Source organism: Vombatus ursinus, unplaced genomic scaffold, assembly GCF_900497805.2.
Source record: "Vombatus ursinus unplaced genomic scaffold, bare-nosed wombat genome assembly UNPS02014779.1, whole genome shotgun sequence".
In the NCBI taxonomy this organism is placed as follows: Eukaryota; Metazoa; Chordata; class Mammalia; order Diprotodontia; family Vombatidae; genus Vombatus; species Vombatus ursinus.
This window is the reverse complement of record NW_020954557.1, coordinates 60,742,990-60,767,404: the sequence shown is the minus strand read 5'-3', so window position 1 is coordinate 60,767,404 and position 24,415 is coordinate 60,742,990. Positions and strand designations below refer to the sequence as shown.

General features: G+C 39.3%; 1 protein-coding gene across 1 annotated transcript in view; it reads left to right on the top strand.

Moving 5' to 3' along the window:
- Window positions 1-1,824: 1,824 nt before the first annotated feature.
- LOC114045640 (uridine phosphorylase 2-like) overlaps window positions 1,825-24,415 on the top strand; it is a 46,202-nt gene continuing 23,611 nt past the window's right edge. Inside the window, 4 exon segments of the mRNA XM_027865707.1 lie at window positions 1,825-2,078; window positions 9,969-10,086; window positions 19,487-19,529; window positions 19,532-19,644. Coding sequence (XP_027721508.1) covers window positions 2,017-2,078; window positions 9,969-10,086; window positions 19,487-19,529; window positions 19,532-19,644 — 336 coding nt within the window. The 5' untranslated portion in view covers window positions 1,825-2,016.

Sequence of the window (24,415 nt, the reverse complement as noted above, 5' to 3'; positions counted from 1 at the left end):
GTAAGAGAACACTTAAAAGAGAGTTCAGATGTGAGATGTATAAGAAAGGTTGTGAGACCTAAGGATTAGAGATAAGAAGGACCTGACATCATCTAGTTCAACTTACCTCACTCTCTGATTTTGCAAATGAGGAAAGTAAAGCCCATAGAGGTTAACTGATTCATTCAAGACTATACAGTTATTAAGAGCTTACTTAGCACAGTGCCTGGAACATAGCAGGTACTTGATACATTTTATTGACTGCTTGCTTTATACTCTAGTTTTCAGACTTCCAGGCCACTATATCAGAGGTGTCAAACATGTAACCTGAAGAACATTTATGGCCCACAACACGCCCTAGAGGGGCCAGAACCAGATTAAAACGTAACTGGGAAATATTTAACAAAATAAGTGAAAAATGCAATAAAACATAGATAATGTTATTACATGGTTTTACAAGTCAATATGCAGCCTACAGATACACTTATGGTTTAGTGACCCCCATTTGTATTTGAGTTTGACACCTCCACCATGCCACTAATTTAACTGCCTGGGCCCTTTCCTTTCACTCTCTCCATCTCAACCTTCAAACTCTGCTGATGCCTCCCCAAGAGAGAAATGAATTAGTGGCTGGGATTTATAGAGAGGAAGGTCAATGTAGGGGTACAGGAGAAAAAAACAAGAACTGTCAGCCATAGCAGCACTATGGAGAATGGATATAGATGTCAACACATACTATGGTACAAGAAAAAAATATTATACCTAATTCGCACATTCTTGAAAAAAAATCAATGTGTATCACTAAATTCTAAATGATCAGAGTAGTTTTGCATCTATGAATATTTTATACTTTGACTTATATAGGAGCCATGAGAGTAATGTTCATAAGGCCTCCATCAGCATAGAACTGCAATTGGCTTCCATAGGAGGGAATTTAAAAAGGAAATAAGTTTGGGTCCTACTGAATAATTCTGAATTCTTCCTGAAAAGAATAGTGAGAATCAGTAAGACCACAGAATATTAGAGATAAGAGGGCCCTTTGAGATCTTCTAATTCAACCCCCACATTTTACAGATGAGCAAACTGAGGGCCCAAGAAGACTGAAGTGACAGTAAATAAATAAATAAATATATGTATGTGTATATATATATATAATATACATGTATAGGGAGAGTGGGGGGGGGGTATATCCATAGAACCCTTTACAGGGACACTGTGTTTTCTAAAAATGTCAGATTGACATTGACATTTCAACAATTCTACCTGGTTTGGCCCCTAAACAACTAATTCACTGTGATGCAGACTCAGTCTGACAGTCCAGATAGATGGTGAGACCTCAAGAAATGAATACAGTTTAAATATTGGTCATCTGTATGAGAAGCTGCGCTAGCCAAGTACAAGAGATGTTGTGCTTAAGTATTAACTTTGGATGTTATCCTGACTTGTGATTAGAAAGAATGAAAATAGAAGTTGAGAGTGGTGAGGGTGGGGAAGTGTTTAGGAGAGGGAAGTGATTGTTTGGGGGCTGAAAGTTCTCACGTGTGCTGGATACGTTTGCAGGAAAACCCAGTGGGGTTGTTATGGAAACCAACAGAGGGCTTGCATCCCTGTACCTAATCTCAAAGCAAATAAGTCCATGTGCCCCATCAAACTCATTCTGGGATGAGTGCCAGATGTGAGAACAGGGACAAACAGTGAGCAGGCTTCCAACCTGACAGTGGGGATAGGATGCCACACCTTCCTAGAGAGCCAATCTGCTGCGTAAAATGCTTTGACAATGTCTGAACTCTAGTATATAAGAAAAGGTCACCAGAGAAGGGGGAATATTTGAATTTATTGAGGTGATGAAAAGGCCCATGGAAAAGTTCCATTGCTAATCTCTGATGAAAAACACCAGGCAAGGAGCATCACTCTAACCACAGCAAATACGCTTGAAAAATTCTGTTTAGATCCACAAATTAAGAGCGGACACTGGTATTTGTTTTTCCTTCTTTTGATTTCAAACTCAAGACTGATTGTGTCTCATAGTAGAAAAGCATGACATCTATTTTAGCTGACTCCAGTAAATCCATGAAGACTGACAGGAATACTTATGTTGGGTGAGTAATTTTGACATTTTTTGGATTTGTTCTGATTAGATGAGCTCTCTATAGGTGTTATATTAAATTCAACTCTGAATATTGGCCTGTGCTACTATTTAAACTTCTTAAGTTTAAAGCTTAGGTAGTGGAAATAGCAATTGTAATATGAAAGGAGAGAAAGAATGCAAACTGTCTTATCAATAACATTTTCATTTATATCAGATTTCTGCACACGGATTTATCTAAGAAATTGGGGCAATATAAATCACTGGAAATGAGGTTAAGGCTTTAACCAACTCCCTTAAGTGAAGAAATTCAAAGTCAAGCCTGAAGTGTACTCCATAGAGTTCATCCTTCAACTCAGGAGAAAATTGGCTGAACCTGGGACCCCATTAAAGGTGCCTCCCAGTGCCCCAGGGAGGTCTGACTGACTGTTTCCAGTAGCCCATTATGAAACAACCTCACCAGCTTTGTGACTGACTTTAGATAAAATTTGCTTCAAAAATATCACATGTCACACAACTGTAGGGTAAACGTAAATCTGTGGAAACTGTTGGCGTATTTAGCTTAGGTGTTATCCTCAAGTTCACAGAATGCTGTGGATCATTAATCTTCATCAAGCTTTAGGCATTTGTGAAAGTATTGGTTGATTCACGGTGGATTGTGTGGGATTTCTCCCATCATACTTCAGTCATTCCAGTACTTCAACAAAAAGAATCACTTAGCCTTCCTTAGCAGAGGTGGGCCTCTATAGTGTTCATTCCTTCCAGAGAGAGACAGAGACAAAGAGAGACACAGACAGAGACACAGAGAGACAGAGAGACACAGAAAGACAGAGAGAGACAGAGACAAAAACAGAGAGAATGAGAGTGAGAGAGAAAGACAGAGACACAGAGAGAATGAAAAATGATGAAGACAAAGAGAGCCATGAGGAGAGGTTTATCCTTTGACTGCTTCCTTGCTAGGACTTTTCTCTGGTTGTATTTTCTAAAGGCTGGCCATGTTGTGTAATTTATGAAGCTTTGGGGAGAGGTTTGCATTTCTTCCTTTCTGTACTGTGTGCTCTAGAGGAGCAGGAAAGGGAAAATCTAAAATGTACAGAAGTGTCCATAAAGCAAAGAAAGAAATCTAATAAAGCAAGCCCTAGTCATTTTTTATACTTACTCATTTATTTATTCATTCATTCATTTGCTTATTTAAAGTTCTATTGCTGCCTTTTGTGGTAATGCACTTTTTTTTTTACTTCCTGCCCCTCCCCACCCCAGGTTTCCCTTATTTTTTTTCCCATCTTCCCCTTATAACAAAGAAAATTATTTAAGCAAAACCAACCAACATAACTGATCATGTATGCAACATTCCACACCCAGAGTCCCCCACTTCTCCAATGAAACAAAGGAGTTATATTTCTGCTTCCAGGGTCAAGATTAGTCATAATTATATCACACTTAGCTTCATTTTATTGCTTTCTCAGTTAAATTATGGTAGTCATTGTGTACATTGTTTTCCTGGTTCTGTTTACTTTACTCTGCAAGGGTTCATATACATTTTTGATTCCCTGCTTATCCAAGTCTTCCTTTATTTTTTTTCCATCTTTCCCTTATAACAAAGAAAAGTCGTTAAGCTACATAACTGATCATATAGGCAACATTTCACACCCACAGTCTCCTACCTCTCTAATGAAAGAGGAGTTACATTTCTCTATTTCTTCTCCAGGGCCAAGATTAGTCATAATTATATCACGCTTAGCTTCATCTTATTGCTTTTTCAGTTAAATTATGGTAGTCATTATACATATATCATTTTGCTGGATCTGTTTACTTCACTTTACATGAGTTCATTTGAGTTTTTCCCTGTTTTTCTGTATTCCTCCTATTCAGCATTTCTTAGGGCTCACAATGTTCCATTACATTCATATGCCACAATTTGTTCAGCCATTCCCCATTTGGTGGGTACCCTCTTTGTTTCTAGTTCTTTGCTACCCCATACATACACACACACACACACACACACACAGCATCACACATTTTAGAATGGTGAGATAAAAGATTCATGCTGCACCAAGAAATGGAATGGAGTTCTAGGCAAGTTTTTATTGCAGTAAATGATGTTGATATTTGGAGATTCTTGAGATGCTCCTCCTTCTAAGGCATGACTTAGTTAAGAATGTCCTGACAGGGACAGCTAGGTGGTGCAGTGGATAGAGCACCGGCCCTGGAGTCAGGAGGACCTGAATTCAAATTCGGCCTCAGACACATAACACTCACTAACTGTGTGACTCTGGGCAAGTCACTTAACCCCAATTGCCTAAGCAAACGAAAAAAAAAAAAAAAGGAATTTACTGTCAAAGAGAATTCTCAGTCACCGAGACCGGTTGGCTATCAAGGAAAAGGATACTTTTTTCTTTCCTGGGAGGTTTTCTTAAAGAGTAGGTTTAATCTGACTAAGATGGTTTGGAGGTTCATTCTTGAAAGCCAGGGAAATGGACTGGAAAAACAATTGAGATTTGTCAACCTCTTAATAATAATTACAATAGTAATATTCCAACACTTCAAAGATCTATAATTTAGTATGATTTAGTAATGATGATCCTCAGGAATTGCTGAGGTCATTACAGTGATGAGCCTGTCTGAACTTAGGAGAGTCCTCAAATAACAGACATTTGGGTAAGCTAGGTGGCACAGAGGATTAAGCACTGGGTGTAGAGTCAAGAAGACCTGAATTCAACTCCTGCCTCAGATGCTTACTAGCTGTGTGGCCCTGGACAAGTCACTTACCCACCGTTTGTCTCAGTTTCTTCATCTCTAAAATGGGGATAATAACAGCATCTACCTCCCAGGGTTGTTGTGAGGCTCAAATGAGGTAATAGTTATAAAATGCTTAGCATAGTGCCTGATATATGGTGAGTGCTATATAAATGATAGGTATTATAAGGATAATGATGATGACATAATATTCCTCACTACTTCCAGTATGGTCGTGCTAGGTAATCAGTCATCTGACTCATAGCTCAAGCCCCCAACCAATGCAAAAAATTTTTCTCTTGTGCTTGACCATACAGGAGATGAATAGATCCAAAGGCAAAATCATTTAGATAGGAAGCAACATAAATAACAAAGAAGGGGATCAGTAGCAAAACATTCTCTGAACCCATATAATAAGGATTACTTCCAGAGGAATTCAATACAAATTCTTTTTTTAAATCCCCCTGGTTCCTCAGTATGGCAGGAAAAGGATGCAGTCACTTCAGAAGTCATTGCCACAGTGGTAAATATTTACAGTCCACTGTCATCTGCCTCTGGGCATTTCTTTCTTGGAAGTCTCCTGCAGCACACTGGAGAATAGTCAAATGCTTTCACCTTGGCTCTAGAGGTTTGGGTCCAGCTGTGACTCTGGTATTGAGGGATATCCTAGCCATAGAGTTCCATATGGTCTCTCCACCCTAACTCCAGCTCCATAGAATGATTCAAAGCTCCATCTACTCCCATGTTCACTCGATTCTTATTCTGTATTCATGTCATCCTCTTTTTAAACATCCTGCCTGGTGGCACACTCCCCACCAATCAGAGTCCTTGCAGAATGACATCACTATACTCTAGGCTTGTCCAAAGCCCTCTAGGAAAAGTAGTCCTGAAAACCTCTCCTGTTGAGGAATATCTCTTGCTGAAGTCACAGTGACATGGCCACTAAAGGGAGGAGAGAACACACATTTTTTAAGCATCTACTATGTGCCAGGCACTGTACTAACTGCTTTACAAATATTATTTTATTTGATCTTCACAATAACCCTTTGCAATAGGTACTAAAAGATATATACATCTATTATAATAGTTCAAATATTTTATTAAATATCTCATTAAAGATATAGATATATGTACACACATGCATATAGTATAGTTTGTTATCAGACCCATAGCCTAAGCCTTTTCAACTGACATACGACAATAATAAAGAGCTGATATTTGTACAACACTTTGAGATTTGCCAAATATTTACGCATGTTATCTCATTTGAAATCTATAAGAACCTTATAGGATAATTAATGCCAGCATTATTATCCCCATTTTATAGATGAGGAAACTGAGGCCCAGAAAATTCAAGTGTTTTATCCAGGGTTATGTAGTTAATAAGTGGTAAAACCAAGACTAGACCTCAAGTCCTTTGAATCTAAACAAGACACTATTCCACTATACCATAGTGATTCTTGGATTCTATTAAAAGTCTAGAGAAAAACTTCAGCTTAAGAAAGCAGTCCTTGGGAATAAGAGAATCTAAATTATACAAAAGGAGCAGATGGAAGGAATGTATATGTTTATATGAGTTTGGGAAAGAAGTACTATGAGGAAATTAGTTTTTGTCCCTCAGGAAAAGCGAATAGCCCCCCTGAGGAGGGGATACTTGAATATCTAAGGATTCTGTTCTGATATGCTAGTACAATATAGAAAATGATGTGCTTCTCTATCTAGGGGTGGCTAATTAACCAAGTGCCAGTCTATTCTACTACCTGGCTAGGGGAACTCAACCAGAGATTATATTCTACTCCATCCCCTAAAGGAAAAGCTAGAGTCACAAGAAAGAATGAGAAGAGGAAAGTCTGAAAAAGAGGACCTTGGGAAAGAGACCTCAGATGGGTTCGAGTCTAGGAAAAAGAATTCTAGGAAACACATTCTTCTGAAGCTATGTTAGCCAGGCCAATTTTTGATTAGACATTAAAACTGGGATCAGAAATCTGTAACTTGGAAATTTGCTTCTTTCTAGGATTTGGTGTGTTACTAGTTTTCTTTTAGTTTAATTCCTTTTGAAAAATCCTAACCTTGTATTGATTGACTGAGAAAAATGGAATTTTCTCTACTTCAGTCAAGATAGAAAGGGAGTACTCCTGATGACTAGGCGTGACAGTGGCAGTTGACTAAAAGAATTCCAGATAGATGAGGAGCTGGGGCAGGTAGGAATGGGAATCCAGGGTGGAGTCAGCAACAGCCATGGGCCTTTTCCCTTTTCTTTCTTTTATAAGGCTTTACAGAGACCCACGGTTGATCCCAAAGTTTCTTATTTAGCAAGTAATGGGATATTTGCCTTTTTACTCTTCTTTTCCCATTTGAGTAACTGGGAAAAATAAAGGGTGTCTTCTCTAAAATTATGTACAGTGATGGGGAGGCTAGTAGTTGAAAGGAAGAGAAGGTAAAGAAGAAGGGACTGTGGGGACAGACCTGTTAGTGGTAACCAGGAGAAAAGGGAAGGACCTAGGAGGGAGTTTTACTTTTTTTTCCCCTTAATTTTGAACTGAGAAAATGACATCAAAAGACTGAGTGACTCTTTGGAAACTCACTCTGGCTTGGTCTGAGAAGTAAGATATTAGATGGTTATAATACAGATCAATGAGAAATGGTTGAAAGAAAGAAATACAACTCTCCCCTTTCTATTCCTGCTCTCCCCACCAAAAAGCCCCTGCCCCTAGGGACAAGGAGCAGCAGCCAGGAAGGGACTTATTAGTAAGGGCCCACCCCAGGGGAGTTAACACACTTTTACGTATAAGAGTCTCAGGAAATACATACATATTAGGAACTAATAGTTGTTCATTCTAAGCATTGTATTTTGTTTTCCTCCTTTAATAACTGCTTAAAAGTACACGGTTACAAATGAGGATCATAGATCTGGAGCCGAAAGGAATCTTACAGATCACCTAGTCTATCCCCCCTCATTTTGCAGAGGCATCTAGGTGGCACCAGGGTTAGAGTAGTAAAACTGGAGTCAGGAAGACCTGAGTTCAAATGAGACCTCAGTCACTTATTAGCTGTGCAACCCTGAACAAGTCGTTTAACTTCTGTCTGCCTCAGTTTCCTCAACTGTAAAGTGAAGATGACAACAATAGTACCTAACCCCCACAGTTGTTGGGAGTATCACGAGATAATAATTGTATAGTGCTTAGCATAGTGCCTGGAATATAGTTGGTGCTTAATCAATGCTTATTCCCTTCCCTATAAATGAGGAGTCCATCTCCTTCAACCAGGGGATACTAAGCATTTTTCCCTAGATTTCCTGACTGGGGGCTTTGAGCCAAGGGATTGAGAAAATCTCACAAAATATACTAGAGCCTTTTGGGTCAACTCATGGATAGCTGTTGACCTTCCTCCTTTCTCATCTGAGACAATTCTCCACAGAGGCCAAGGGCAGATCCCAAATATTGGGACATTTGCCTCTGGAGGGTAATATTTGATTTGAACTTCAGTTATAAATAGGACAGGGAGCAGATTTTCCCTTATCTTGAGAAAACGAGATGAAGTCAATTTGATTATTCAACTATGCATTATCCAATCTTCTGCCTTTTCTTCCTTTTTTCTTTTCTTTTGCCATCTTTTTATCTTGTGATTGCATTTCTGGATTTCCCTCTAGGAGCTCTTCCTCCAGAGAATAAATGAGTAGGGCAAGCCTAAGAAAGCATAGCAGTCAGCTATGCTCCCTGCAGGCTGTTATGAAATTATTGACTCAAATGATGTTTGTGTGTGTTTAGGTGTGAATGGTTGGTAAAAGTCAGGTAACATCCGTGATGAGTCAGAAGGTAAACTGTGATTTACAGAAAGGATGGGGAAAACTTAAATCAAGAGGTAGGAATAATACCATGTGCAATAGGTCATTAGAAGACAAGGTGGACTAGAAAGGAAGTTAAGGTTTCAGTTATAGCTGAGATGAAAGCACATAGGGAAGACAGAGAGACTTGAAGGCTGTGGTCTGAAGTCAACATTTAATCTGGAGGGAGCTATTGAAGTATTGGGGAAAGGTGAGTTATATGGTGAAATCAAGGATTGACTGTAATCTGAAAATCTTTCGCAGTTGGAGTATTATAATAGTATTCCTTATTTCTTGATTTGTATTATTTTGTGTTTAGACATTTGGTCCTTCAGTATATAATTTCTCTCTGTCTCTATTTGTCTCTCTGTCTCCTTTTCTTCTTTCCTTTCCATCTCTCTCTCTCTCTCTCTCTCTCTCTCTCTCTCTCTCTCTCTCACACACACACACACACACACACACACTTCTATCTAGAGTTTCTGATCTCTATTAGAAAGATGTTCCTAGGACAATAGATTTGTTGTTTTTCATTTTTCTGCTTCTTATCTGACCCTTGGTATTTTTTATGATCTCCATTTTTTGTCCATTCTCCTGGTTTTTGTTCTTTCATAGTTCCAATTGTTTATGACAAATAGACCTTATGACTTTGTTTTTTCTCTATATACTCCTCTTTCTCTTTCTCATCCTCTTTGTTCTCCATTTCTCCTCATTATTCTCTCATCTCTCAAGAACTGAACAAAACAAAAATAGCATCTGCCTTCTAGGAGTTTATAGGCCAGCCAGAGGAGACAAATACATATGTAAGTATATCCACAATGTATATAAGGAGATTTTGGTGAGAAGGTACTACTAGTTTGGGGAGGCTCAGGAAAGGCCTCGTGGGGAATCTTTTCTTGCCCTTTCAACCCAGTTTTCTCTCTTACTTCTCAGATTATCCTTATCTATTTGTTTCAGCTTGGTTATGTGCTTCCATGATCCTTTCCTGCCATAATATTTTGTGGCCTACAACTAATCATAGCATAGGGAATAGTTCCTTCAATCATGGCAGCCATTTATTGACAAAGTGAATGAAAAAGTATCCTTTTTCTGACTAGCTTCTACTTCAGCTGCAATCTTTAAGATTCCTTGTGTTGGGAGGTCATACCCAAGGAATCTCAACAAATCACTGGCCCCAGCGTAAAGTTTGTGACCCACGTGAGAGCTGAGAACATGCCTATAAACCATATTGGGAAACCAATATGATCATATTTCATGATATATTTCAATCTGATTGTCATTCTTCCTCTTTTGAGTGTTAATTTATCCCCTGACTTCTTCTACATTAACTCTCATTTTTTTTTTCAGAAATAGGTTTGTCTGTGTTAAAAACCCTCACCTGAATTCTATGGATGAAGATATTCTTTACCACTTGGATTTAGGAACAAAGACACATAACCTTCCAGCCATGTTTGGTGATGTAAAGGTAAATAAAAATATCTGGAACATTGGGAAATACTGACTTTCTTCATCTGCTGCTTCTCATTTTTACCTATATCACTTGAGTTTCACATTTAGTACTAAAGGAATAAGTCAGTTCTTATACGAACTGAAGCCACTCTCATTTTCTGAAGCTATTTCAAATTTATCCAATAATAGAGGAATTCCTCTCTATCCTCAATGAAACATGAAGACTCCCAAGCTAATTTGAATACAAGTATACATATACTGGTTATTCTTACCCCAGGAATGTAGAAAATTATACTGATAACCTCAATGGTGCTCAGAGTTTGGGAATTAACCAAAGTGTTAAGGATCTAGTAAATCATTACTTAAGGTCTAAATTTATAAGTGAATTTCCCTAATCCTCAAGTCATTAAACCCAATACTATCTAAGTAGCAGAGAACAAAAAAAAAACTTTATTTCACTTTAAAAAATACAACTCAGATGAAATTATTCAGATTTGTTGCTTTTCCAAGAAATTTGCCATCCAGCAATACAGAGAACCATATTTATTGTGTTGTAATCTAAGCAATTGTCTTGGGATCTGTGCCTTTGTGGAGGGAAGGGGACATAGTGGAGGGACCAGATTGCTGAAGCTATGCAATGACTTAGGGATATAACATATAACATATAACTCAGGGATATAACAAGAGGGGAGTAGGGTAAGTAGCATCAACACCTTTTGCTGAAACAAAAACTGATGCTCTCACTCACAATCTGCCCTGAGTTCTCCCATCCTCCTTCCATCATCACCAAGGCAACATAGGAGAGACCAGGACTGGTTTGCTGACAACTATGTCCTTTCTCCCCCCTTTCAAACATATCCTTTTGTGTATGTTGCCTTTTTGTGATATCTGTGCTATTGACTATTTTCTTTAAACTGTAATACTTCTCCTATCTATCATCCTTGATGCTTAAGCTCAGTTCAGTCAATCGAGGCTGTTCTTGATGCTTCTCACTAGATTTTCCTTGAATGAAGATATCCCTGGAGCCTGATACTGTAATTTTCCCTAGGCCCTGCACCCCTCTAAGGATGGCCCTGGTTTGGAAGAATCAGAAGCAGGAACATAAATATAAATATACAAGCAATTAAAGGAATGGAAAATGCCTTACATTTGTGTAATGCTTGATCGTTTTCAAAGCCTTTTCATTGATAGTATATCTTCTGTTCCACACAATAGCCCTATGAGATGGGCAGGTATCATACCTCTCCTACAGAGTTGGGAACTAAGGCTCACAGAGGTTACCTAACACTTATCCAAGTTGACAAGGCTAGTGAAGGACAGAGCCGGAACCAGAATGCCCACCTCTGATCACAACCCAGCAAACAAACAATAGTGTCCTAACTCTCATCCTGCAAACCACATGACCTATCATGATAGAACAGAGGTGCTATTACTGGATGTTGAGGGTCCACGTACTTGAACAAATTTTGGATGGTGTCTTGGTATCACGGCTAAAAACAGCTCAGGTACTTATTCAGAGGTACAGCACAGAAGAAAGATGATTAGATTTGGACTCAGAGAAGCTGGGCCTGATTCCTTGCTTATTTGGCCTCAGGCAACCCAGTTCCCCTTCATGGACCTCAGTTTCTTCACCTATCAAATAAGGGAAGGATGATTTCTAAGGTTGGTTCCAATTCAGAATGGATGATCCTTTGCTTAAAAAAGATATTTCATGGGTACCATTTGTTTTACCAATGATAATTCCATTACAGAGCTCTTGAAAGTTTACAGAGAATTTGCTTCACAACCACCCTGTGGAATAGGTAGTATAAGTATTATTATTATGCCAATTTTGAAGGAAAGGAAACAACCTCTGAAACGTTACTTGCCTTGATTGTGGTTTTAAAGACAGCAAGGGCCTGAGAAGAGATTAGAACTCAGGGTTTCCTGATTCTAAGCAATCAGGAAATCAACAATCTTTCCACTATTCTGTGCTGTCACACACTGCAGGGCCTGGGCTAAACCCTAGGAGCCCTGTCATCTGCATTTCTCCTGGCGGAAAGTATCTAAAAGTTTGATCTCTGCATCCCTCTATTCGCCCTGCTATAGGAAGGAGGCTTCAGGAGATAGCTCGGTGGAACATACAGGGCTGGGCCTGGAGTCAAGAACACCCAAGCATAAATCTAGACTCATACACATACTATCTGTGTGACCACCAACAAGCTACTTAACCTCCCTCAGTCTTGGTTTCCTCATCTGTAAAAATAAGAATAATAACACCATCTACCTCTATCCCCCCAGAATTGTTGTGGGGGGAAAATGAGATAATATTTGTAAAGTATTAATGTGCTACATAAATGACAACTATTATTATTATTATTATCATTATCATTATTACTGCTATAGACCCTACTGTTTCCATTTACCAAAGCTTGAATTCTCACCTGACTGTGTACCATTATGTGGACTTCCCAATGCCTAAGAAACATTTCTTACACATGACAATTCCATATAACCAAAGAACCTTCTATATAATTTATATAATATAAACATAATGAAAATAATAAATATAGTATAGCACATACATATTGTAATTAATAAATATAATAAGGCAATGGGAAGCAATGGAATAAGGAAGACCTGGATTCAAATCTCACCTTTGACACCTGGTGAATGATTTTAGTCACTTGAACTTTCAGTGCTCCAGAGTATAAGTTGGAGAGGCAAGATTGATTTGCACCAGCAGAGGGGTTTTCCTTACTAATAGTTCCTAGATCTTTGATTCGATACCAATGAAACCACAGATCTGGTCAAAAAGCATTGAATTGAATTGTTATATTATGATGGGGAAGTGAGGGGAAATTTCCAAAATAGAACTATCCATCTGACCTGTACCTTTGGGGGCAGAAGCTATAGGCATATGGAAGAGAATGAAAGGAGGATCTTTCTAGCATTAACTGGAACCCACACAACTATAACTAGAGCAGAGTGACCAGGACTTTGCCCCAGGAAGCTAAATTTAGAGAATGTTGACATCACTTGTCATCCTTTGGCAGCATGGATACAACAACATTTAACAACTAGTTAGCAAGAATTAGAAGTTAAAATCAGATTCTACCAGATGGTGGGCTGGGAGCTGGGGAGATTTCCTCTTCCATCCTAGCCTCCTTCCCTCTGCACCCTACCCAACTGGCAGACTACCTAGCATCAGTCTTGCACTTCTATCCCAGGGTTTCTATCATTCTCCTTTCCATAGTTGTGTATCATATTCCTTCTACCTGTGTGACTTTGTGCTATCCTAGCTACGACTGGAAGAACCAGCCAGTCTGATTCACATTTAGAAATGCTTTTCTTCCATCTTCTTCCTTCCTTATCTCTGCTTCAGCATTTTATAGGGTCAATTCATTGCTTGAGTTTAAACTTAATAGCAGCAGTCCTACTTGGGACAGGGGATTTTTCTGGAAAATGTGGAGGATATTGAATACTAATGCCTAAAAATAAATTGGAACTTTTTAAATCCTTGTAAGTACACAGATACCTTCTGGAGATATCTTTAGCAGTATAAATGTAATCAGTGCACTTGGACAATAGGAAACAGTGAACTGAGTTCAATTCTTGGTATTGGTACATATTGCTTATGTGATCTTGCGCAAATCATGTGACCTCCAAGGGCCTGTAAAATGAATGGTTTGGAGTACACAACCTCTAAGGTCCACTTAAGGTCCACAGTCTTTCACAATATCAAAACAACATTAGCTTTTTAAGCTCCATCTATACACAAATTGTCATCCTTGTTAATAACATCATCTACAAAATCAGGGGAAAGCTCTTTGAGTGTCTGTCTATGAACATATTGAAAATTTTGTCTTTAAAATGCTGGGGAGACTGCTACCATAAACATAATTTTATAATCTTCCCCAATGTCTTTAGGCAGCTTCACAGACATATTAGGTGAAAAAATGGAATTCTGATTCATGTGCTGCTTTGAGACTTTGATAGATCTGGGATCTTGTCCTTCAAATGATAAAGATTACAACCCACCAATGCCTACTCATCCTGTGTTCATCCTATTTTCCAATATGTTCTCCCCAGGGGGTCCATGCAACGTGGCAGAGTGGAGGCATGGAGGAGAGTTCCTCTAGATCTCTTAGCATTGCCTCGGCCAGTGGAGCGCATGGTTGATCCCTTGTAAGTTCCAGAAGGCTTGCTGAGAGACCCACATAAGCCAAATTGTCCCCAGGACATTTAAACATAAAACTGGAAGGATAATAACGGATTAAAAACCTCCATATACTCATTTACACAATTCAGAATAATGCAAAAAGGCCCACCAGACCTGTAAAGTAGGAAACTTAATTTTAGGTATTTTTTAAAATCAATACCGAGGATAAGATAGTGTATACCTTATAGTAACAGCTAAATAAACTTTATCAGCAACTATTCTTGTTTCTTCCACATATTCTTGTGACATTTGTGGATCCTCCTCACCACTTTTTCTCTGGAGTGAACAAGGACAAATGAAAAAAAAAAAAACTCATTTGAGGCTTTGACTGATTAGTGACCATCAAGGTCAATGTTGGTAGTTGCCAGCCAAGCTTAACTTCCCACTTAAGCAGTCAATTGAAACTCAGATCTGTAGTTGAAATGCTAGTGCCTCTGATTTAGGACTTTGGTTTTAAGAATTGTCAGTTACAAAGTCTTATCTAGGCTTTTTCTGTCTGACCATATCATCCTTATGGCTCCAGCAACATCCAGTAATGCCTGTTGATTGCAGCAATAGCTACAGTTCAAAGGAGAAATCAAACCACAAGCTACTCTAACATCTGTTTTGGCTTTATGATCAATATAAATCATAGTCATTTACATTCACTGGTATCAGACAATGAGGTTATTTAGAAACTATCATGCTTGGCAAAAAATAGCCTGCATACACTTAGATCTCAAGCCAACTCTTGGCTTTTCATGATAGTAGAGGAGGAAATTGAATGGATAATCCACAGTTAACTCAAAACCTCAACTTAGCTCATGATTTCACCTCCTTTTCTACTCAGCCTTTAAATTTGAATTGAGTTAGAGCTGATTACCTACTATCAGTCCCTTGGCAAATAAACCAAGGAGCTACAAAAACGGCTCCATGGTAATCAGCAAAAGAGAGTAGTAATAGTAGTAATAGTAGTAGTAGTAGTAGTAGTAGTAGTAGTAATTAATAATAGTAGTAGTAGTAATTAATAATAGTAGCACATAATGCAATTAGAATATCCAATAGCTTAATGAAATAATGTTAAAACCTCCAACACCAACGAGCATTTACTGAGTGCCCACAATGAGTGAGTCCCTGTCCTAGGTACTAGAAATGCAAAGAGAAAAATGAGTAACTTCACCTACTCATAAGGAGCTTACATTTGACTAGAGGATAAGACAAGTAAGCAAATAAGTAAATGCAAGACAATATGAGGCAGAGAGCAAGAATAACTAAGTGGACTGGGAAAGGCTTCTTTTAGGACAGGAGTTCTTAATCTTTTTTATGTCATGGGAACATTTTGTCAATCTGGTAAAAATCTATGGACCCCTCAGAAAAATGTTTTTAAGTATATAAACTAAAATATATAGGACTACAAAGGAAATAAATTTTACTGAAATACATTTATCCAATTTTTTATATCCAAGGTCCTACTTTAGAAGGTGCACATGAGCTAAGCTTTAAAAGAAGATTGGGGTTCTAAGAAACTGAGGAAAAGATTGTGTCAATTTGGGGATGGGAGAAAAGTACAGAAATGAGAGATGGAATGCTGAATTCAAGGAAAAACAATTGAGCCAGTTTGACTAGAATCTAGACTATATGAAGGTGAGTAATAGAAAATAAGTCAGGAAAGGTAGGCTGGAACTAGATTATGAAAAGACTCCCAGAGAAATAGGGAGGGGATGAGGTCAAGGGCATAGGTAGAGTGGTTGGCTTCGGAAAAGAGAAGAGTCATCTCTTCATCGGGGACTAGAACAAAGGAAGAGAGAATGAGGGATGGTGTAGAGGTATGTAATGGATGAGAAGAGGGAACTCATGATGAATGTCCTTTATTTTCTCAGCACAGTACAAGAAAAGGATCTCACTAATCCTAAATCAATAAGCATTTATAAAGTATTTACTAAATGCCAAGTACTCTGCTAAGTTCTGGGAATACAGAGAAGGGCAAAAACATGGCCTCTCCCCTCAAGGAGCTCACCTTCTACTGGGGAAGACAACTTGGGGGGAAGTGCATACATGATATATTCAGTGTAAATGGAATGAGATGTGAAGAGAAAAGACAACATTTGGAACAGCCATCGTAGAAAGTATAAAAGAGAGTCACCATGTGACTCTTATCTAAACCTACTTTAACATTAACTAGTCTTGAATGACATATTTTCTCCTCATCAGAAGATGCTCCCCAAGAACTGCTGTAGTTGCTCTATGTTTTTACTTCTTCGCTGAACTAGGTGAGTCTTTGTGACTTATTCCAACTATAGAAGCTAGAGTAAGTCTTCTGCAACCGACTCCTGATCCACTATACCTAGGAATGGGCCCTCCAAGTAGGAGCTGAAAACTAGTAATCAAATTTCTTGCTTGTTATTTCTTCAACATAATTACTGGCTCTTAAACAATTTCCTTAGATATTGTGGCACCCTTGAATGCGACACTTTTGTTTTAGAGTTTCTTAACTCTCTCATGCCAATTCTACTTCTGATCCCAAGCCCTGATGGCCCTGCTTGCCACACTCAATAATATGCCAATAACTTAGGCACGATTTATGAGTTGTTAAGTCCTTTTACAGTTGGGCCTGCTCAGGCTCTGGACTCTACTGAATCAATGAGATCTTCACTCCTAGTTATAAAAACTTCAATAGACACTCTCTCTATTAAAAAAAATACTAAGAACTGATTTTTAATTCATGAGTTTGCCAGTAAAACAATTCTCAAACTTTTGCTGAATTAAAGAATCTACTGGTTCTTTAAATATGTCCACTGATATTAATATGATTCCATTTTTCAATTTCATTTATTATTGAACACAGGGATTATGCAAGAGCAAATGTCTAAAGCAGGCCAAGATAGTCAATGTAAATGAAAACGTTAGGAAACACTCAGGTGAGATGTGAACCACCCTTTTTTTGATTTGTGATCATATCTTTGCTGACCTGTTCACTTAAACTGATCATACTGAAGTTATCTTACGTTTTGTTCTATATTTAATTCCAGGTTAATGTTAAAGACTGGTCAGCTAATATTTGTCATAAGCCAATGATAGCAATAATAATAATAATGACAACGATAATAATAATATAGCACTAGGCACTTAATGGACATGTACCCTTAAATTATACATTATAAGCCCTCACCAATAAGTTTGTCTTTTAAAAGTTAGCCAGAGGGCATAATTAGCTCAAAGCAAAGTCATTTACTAAGACAGCAGGAAAAAAATTAAAAAATTAAAAAAAAAACAACAACCAGATATCTCCCTCAAAAATCTGGAGTGCACTCTTCCACAAAAAAAAAAAATCAGCATCAGCAGAGAGAATGGATGCACATAGAAATCATAAGAAGAGAGGAAAATACATAGGGGATGGATATGACCAGGGTATATTGGAAGGGATACTTACGAAGGGAATGTGTATAGTCAAGAAACATGAGAAGGGACAGCTCATGCCTCCAACGCTGCAGGACCCCGAAGTCTGCATGTTGCTCCTGCTGACCTTGGTTTCTTTTCTTTCTGTTTGCAAGGCAATTGGGGTTAAGTGACTTGCCTAGGGTCACACAGATAGTATATGTCAAGTGTCTGGTCTGAGACTGGATTTGAACTCAGGTCCTCCTGATTCCAGGGCCTGTGCTCTATATACTGCACCACTTAGAGGCTCCTGACCTTGGTTTCATAGTATACAGTATGCTTCCAGACACTGGTTGGCTGAATGCTTACTGTCAGAGACTGCTCCAAAACTGCTGCTTGACTGTAGTATCCATTGCTTTCAATCCTTGGGTAGGGCACTGCATGCTTCTTTAGAATGGGCACTATCCCTTATCTGGCTTCATGGTCCAAGTACTATACTCTGCTAAAATGATGAACATTGCCTTTCTCCTCCAAGGAGCAGGAGGTATCAGGAAATCTTTTCTCTCTAGAAGATCTAGTCCCTGGAATTCTCAAACTCAGGAACTCCTGAACTTGGAGTTACCCATGAGGCAATTCTCAAAACTGGTGCTGCCTTGAAAAATTTCTCTCTCTGCTAAGAGGCAAGATCCCAAGATCACACTGTCTAAGGAGATTAAAATACCCCTTCCCTTTTCTACACAGGAAGTTGGCATTCAGGAAACAATCTTTGAATTCTCTTTTCAGGCTGCATGGAAGCACATGTTTCCTGTGGCCATATGCTGCTACAAGTTGTCAGTGATGCTTCTGGTTGGAAGATGGGAGGAATACCCTGCACCTCCCCCTTCCCCTTGACATACTCTGAAATAGGTCTGAGGAAACACATGAAAAACAATTCCTCAAGAGCTGAGTTCTAACAGAGTAGGACAAGACAAGTTCTAGCTTGCCTGTATAGGCCATAAGTTGCATGACTGATCATTCACTATCCAATCACTAGGAGTTCCCTGTGTTCCATCACTGGTTTTCATCCAATGGCCAAGACCTATAATCTCATCAGGTTTATGGAGGAACTTCTCCGTTTTGATTAACAATGATCTACACTCTACTATATTGTCAGATTACATAGAAAATTTCTTTGACTTGATCCAGTCTCCTTTGATTCACTTCCTTAATAATAATAATAATAATAGACATTTAAATTTATAACAAGGCAGCTAGGTGGCACAGTGGATAGAGTGCCAGGCCTGGAGTCAGGAAGACATGGGTTCAAATCCAGCCTCAGCACTTATTAGCTGTGTGACCCTAGGCAAGTCCCTTAATCTGGTTTGCCTCAATTTCCTCACCTATAAAATGCTAGAGAAGGAAATGACAAACCACTTCAGTATCTTTACCAAGCAAACTCCAAATGGGGTCATGAAGAATCAGATATAACTGAAAAAATGACTCAACAACAACATTCATAGCATTTTACACAGATGATCTTATTTGATCCTCTCAAACACTGGGTGAATTAAATACTCTAAGGGGTGGTTATTTCCATTTTACAGATGAGGAAACTCAGGCACAGAGAAATTAAATGACATACTCACAGTCACATAGCTTGTAAGTGTCAGAGGTAGGATCTGAACGTCCATCTTTCCTGACTCCAAGGCAAGTATACATTCAACTCCCCTACACTGTTGCTCTCTGCCTAATACTGTCTACAGTATAGACGTACCCTAGCATAAGGCACATGTGAAGAGCTGAATGAGACATTTTAGAGGCAAACTGAGCCTTGGTTACCACATTGATTACTACAACTGCTCTTGGATGGTTTTCTTTGCAGTTTGTCTGTGTCAGAGGGAGTTCCAACAGAATGAAGGCTTTTGCGCTTTTATCCGAAAAGAACTTGGACTTGAGGGAAGTGAGGAAGACATGCAAGACATTTGTACTGGGACAGACAGATACTGTATGTACAAAACAGGCCCAGTGCTCTCCATCAATGTAAGTACTAAATCATTGTGATGACCTACCTCACAGAAGCTATTGAAATCATTGTAGCGGGATACAAAAATCTGGCTACTTGTAAGTGAATGCATGAATAAATGAATGAAAAAATTTGTTAAGCAGGTATTATGTGCTTGTGCATGTATGTTATAAATACTGTGCTAAGCCCTGAGGATACAAAGAGAAAAACTGAGAAGGTGCCTGCCCTCAAGAGTTGACACTCTAACTAGAAGAGACAACATACATAAGAAAGTTCAGCTGCAGGGTGGTTGGAAGACCTAAAAGAAAATGGGTTTATGCGTGAGGCAGATGGCAAAGCCCTGGGGACAGTGCCTGGGGGTCTGGAGGGTGTAGCAGCAGAAAAGATGGAAAGACCCAGAGAACCTGAGGAATCATTGTCAGGGTTAAAGGTAAGGCTTAGTGGTCCTCCACCTTACTAGAAGAACTATTGTTTATTTCTAGCTCATACAAGCAATGTGAGCAGCTATGTCCATTCTGCAGGGTTGGGGTAGGGAAGGGGTCTGGCCCACCACAATTAGGAAACAGGAAGTGGGCCAAAGGCTCTAAATAGTTAATAATAGCTGGCATTTATGTAGTGCTTTATAATTATTATCTCATCTTATCCTCACAACCACCCTATAAGGTAAGTGCTATTATTTTCCCCATTTTACAGTTGAGGAAACTGGGACAGTCAAAGGTGAAGTGACTTGCCTAGGGTCACACCACTAATACATGTCTGAGGCCAGATTTGAACTCAGGTCTTCTTGGCTCCAAGCCTGGCTCTTTATCCACTGAGCCACTTAGCTGCCTCAAATGGAGCATAGATTCTGGGTTCTTACCTATAGGGATGGGTAAGCAGGGTAGGGGTTAGTTTCCAATCAGGAGTGGGGAATGCTCAAAGATAAGCATGTTGTTTTTCTCTTTCACATTCTGGACACTTCCTCCAGTAAAGCATCAACTTACTGATCATTGGAAAAAGATCATGCATTAAGAGTATCAGCAGTTGCACAGACATTTATAAATATGTGATTCTTAGCCCCTTCTGCTCCTTTATTCACTGTAGCACTGCCCCTGTGGAATTGAAGAGAAGGCCAGACAGGAATCAGTGCCATTTTGTCTTTATATCTGTGTTCTACCCTGGTGGAGGGGTTACCCAACCCAACATGATCACTGAGATGTTCAGTGTGACCTTCCAATACAATCCCACAAAGTTGCCAGGTACAAATTCATTATTAGAAAGAAAGGGCAGGACATACTGTTCAGTATTGCTTTGGGGCAGTTAACATGTAAACTTTTCATGTTAGAAATAGCAAAAAAGGACATCTACTTTCTTTCTCACTGCTAACCATTAACTGTCCCTGTTATACACACATCACCTTTCAGCAACTCTCTCTTCAACACCTCTCTACCTCTGTGAACGTGGAAGTCTTAGTACACCATGGAAATTTGTAGTTATTCCAAAATGCGACAGTTTAAAACTTTAATAAGCCCTACTGAAAATCTGCTAATGCATTTTCATGTGGTTCCTATAAATTACTTTCCTGCATTTAGAATATGTTAGCAGCAGTAGACACACAGTGCCCTAAGATAAATGAAGAACAGAATTACAATTTTTATGAACTATACGCAAAATATAATCCTGTTTACCCTTCCCCTGACTTTTTTTTTAGCTATTGTCTTCAGGGAAGCAGAATATCATAAAGATGTGTCAGAATATGCCTCTAGCTTGGCCTTACAAACTTTGTCTCTACCTACGGGGCAAGGTCATAACGTAACAGCAGGGAGCATCTAGCATCACTAGACCATGCAGCCTCAGAGGAAGAATGGCCTGAGATGTGGCCAGAAGACCAGAGAAACCTCATTGCAGCAAGGCTGTAACAATTCTCCCGTCTAGCAATTAAGTTAGAGATAGGTCCCATGCCAGGAAATGATGACTACCACTGAAAGCTAATCATAACTCTATCCCCCAAGCAGCAGCCTGTGTGGATAGCTGTAACTGACATAGCAGTCTCTGGGCACAGCAATGGCTAGAGAGGAGAACAGAAGGCTAGGGAATGACAGCAAAGGGGAAGATGATGGGGAAGGAAAAGACGGGGGAGCTTCCCCCATTAGAAGTGCATGGATGGGGCAGCTCGGTGATGCAGTGGATAGAGCACCCGCCCTGGATTCAGGAGGACCTGAGTTTAAATCTGGTCTCAGACCAGCCACTTGACAGTGACCCTGGGCAAGTCACTTAACCCCATTGCCTAGCCAAAAAAAAAAGTGCATGGATGCTGCCCATTTTGGGTTCAAAGGGAGAGTGGAGATAGAGAACTTTTAATATTTCTGTAGACCTTGCTTCCCAAAGCCTTAACATGCTTTTTGACTTACAACACCCTGCCCTTTGTTCAAGCAGTCTGAGTGTGTGAGGATAGTGAAATACAGCATTAATAAAATATATTTAAAACCACCAGAAGCAAGCAATAAAACTTCACCATGAAATAAAAACAGCCTAATCTCAGTGCCCCTTGAGAAAAGAGTAGCTAAAACATGGTTCTAGCTCTAAGGTCAGCAACCTGGACCTTGGTTTCATCAGCAGAATGGAGGAATTCCTAACTCAAAGCCCTTTTTTAAAAATGTCTTCTCTCTAGCTGATAGATAGGGGGAGGTAACAGAAAACCTGTAACAAAAATGAACAAGCTCATAGCCGCAAATATTTATTGAGTAGCCAGCATGATGAGGACATTGGGCAGGGCACTGGGGTTAAAAAAAGGCAAGAGACACCGGCCGTGCTCTCCAAGGGCTTCACACACACACACACACACAAATTTCTCAAATTCTGATTGGAGAAGCAGGCTGTATCAAATGTGAGGAGGGGAAAGGGAATTGATTTAACTCACCAGAACAGACCAGAAATTGATTATTTCACAGAGTATAAGTTCTCTCATGACATAAAGAAAACAGTAAACATATTTGGAGATCCTGCTGAAAACAAATGGACTTTGTCTCCTTTGAGTTTCCAAACTGAACTCATCCTGAGTAGTCCTGACAGAAACCACCCAACTACCAGGACAGACCAGCCCTCCTACCTTCTTTCCCAATATGCTCTCTTGTACAAAAAGTCTTTCTGCCTTCGAGTGGAACACATGAAAGGCTTCACTTACAAGGTTCCACTAAATTCTTTGTGCAAAGTACAATTCAGTAGTCAGTTTAGCTTAGTCACTTCCAGTGCTTAGACTTACTTCCAGTGGTGGCTGGACAAATTTCCTGTAATGATAACCGATATTTGTTTGTTTAATGCTTTAAGGTTTGCAAAGCCCTTTACAAGTATTATCTCCTTTGATCTCCATGACCACTCTGTGGTGTAGTTAAATTCAGTGATTGTAGTCCCATTTTACACATGAGGAAACTGAGACTTAGAGAAGTAAAATGATTTGTCCATGGTCACCCAGATAATAAGTGTCAGGAATAGGATTTGAAACCAGATCTCTCCCGATTCTAAGTCCATCATTGTTTTCATTACATTGCTTCCAGACAGCAGGTCTGACTAGAAGCAGCTGTTCAAATGGAGGAGAGTTATTTAACTCTCTAGCCTGTATACTCTTGAACTCTAAAGACAGGAAGACACTGCCATAACATCTTCTGACCTCATCATTCCACTGAAAAGGTGAGATCGGATAAGTAAGAGAACCAGGAAAGAATGCTGTCCCTGAAATCTAAGAAAGTATAAAGGAAGAGATGGTGACCAACAGGTCACCTGCAGAGAGGTCATAAAGAATGAGAATTGAGAAATGCCTTTTGGATTTGGCAATTAAGAGATCATTAGGAACTTTGAAGAGGGCAGTTTCAGTGGAATGATGAGGTCAAAAGATGTTATGGCAGTATCTTCCTGTCATTAGAGTTCAAATGTATATAGGTTAGAGAGTTAAACAACTCTCCTCTATTTCAACAGCTGCTTCTAGTCAGACCTACTCTGCACTACTTCATTTGGTGAAAACATCAGCTCCCATGGACTTAATTACCATCTCTATGCTAATATTTTTCCAATCTACCCGTTCTACCCAAACCTCTCTGCTGATCTCCAGATTCCCAGTTCCTTAGGCTTACAGGTATTATTCTCAACTCCTCACTGTCTCTTACCCATCACATCTGATCTGTTGCCCAGGCCTGTGAATTTTACCTTTTCAGCATCTCTCAGGTATGCTCCCTTCTCTTTTCTGACAATGCTGCCACCCTGGTACAAGCCTTCATCACTTCACACCTAGACCATTCCAATAGCCTGATGGTGGGTCAGCCTGCCTCAAGTTTCCCCCTACTCTATTCCATCCTCTGTTCAGCCACCAAAATGAGTTTTCCTAAAGTAAAGGATTGAGTATGCCACTCCACCACTCAATAAACTTCAATTCCTCTTTATTGCCTCCAGATTCAAATACAAAATCCTCTATTTAACATTCAAACCCTTCATAACCTAGTCCACTTCCAGTCTTCTCACACCTCTCTCCCCACCATCTACTCTTTGATCCAGTGACACTGGCTTCCTTGCTGTTCCATAAATAAGACATTCCATCTCTAGTCTCCAGGCACTTTCTCTGACTATCCCCCTTACTTGGAATGTTCTCCTTCCCATCTCTGCCTACTGATTTCTTTGGCTTCCTTTTAATCCCAACTAAAATCCCATATTATATAGACTTTCCCCATCTTTCTTAATTCTAAGGCCTTCTCTCTCATTTATTTTCTATTTATTCTGTATATATCTTGTTTGTACACATTTTTTTCTCTTGTTGACTTC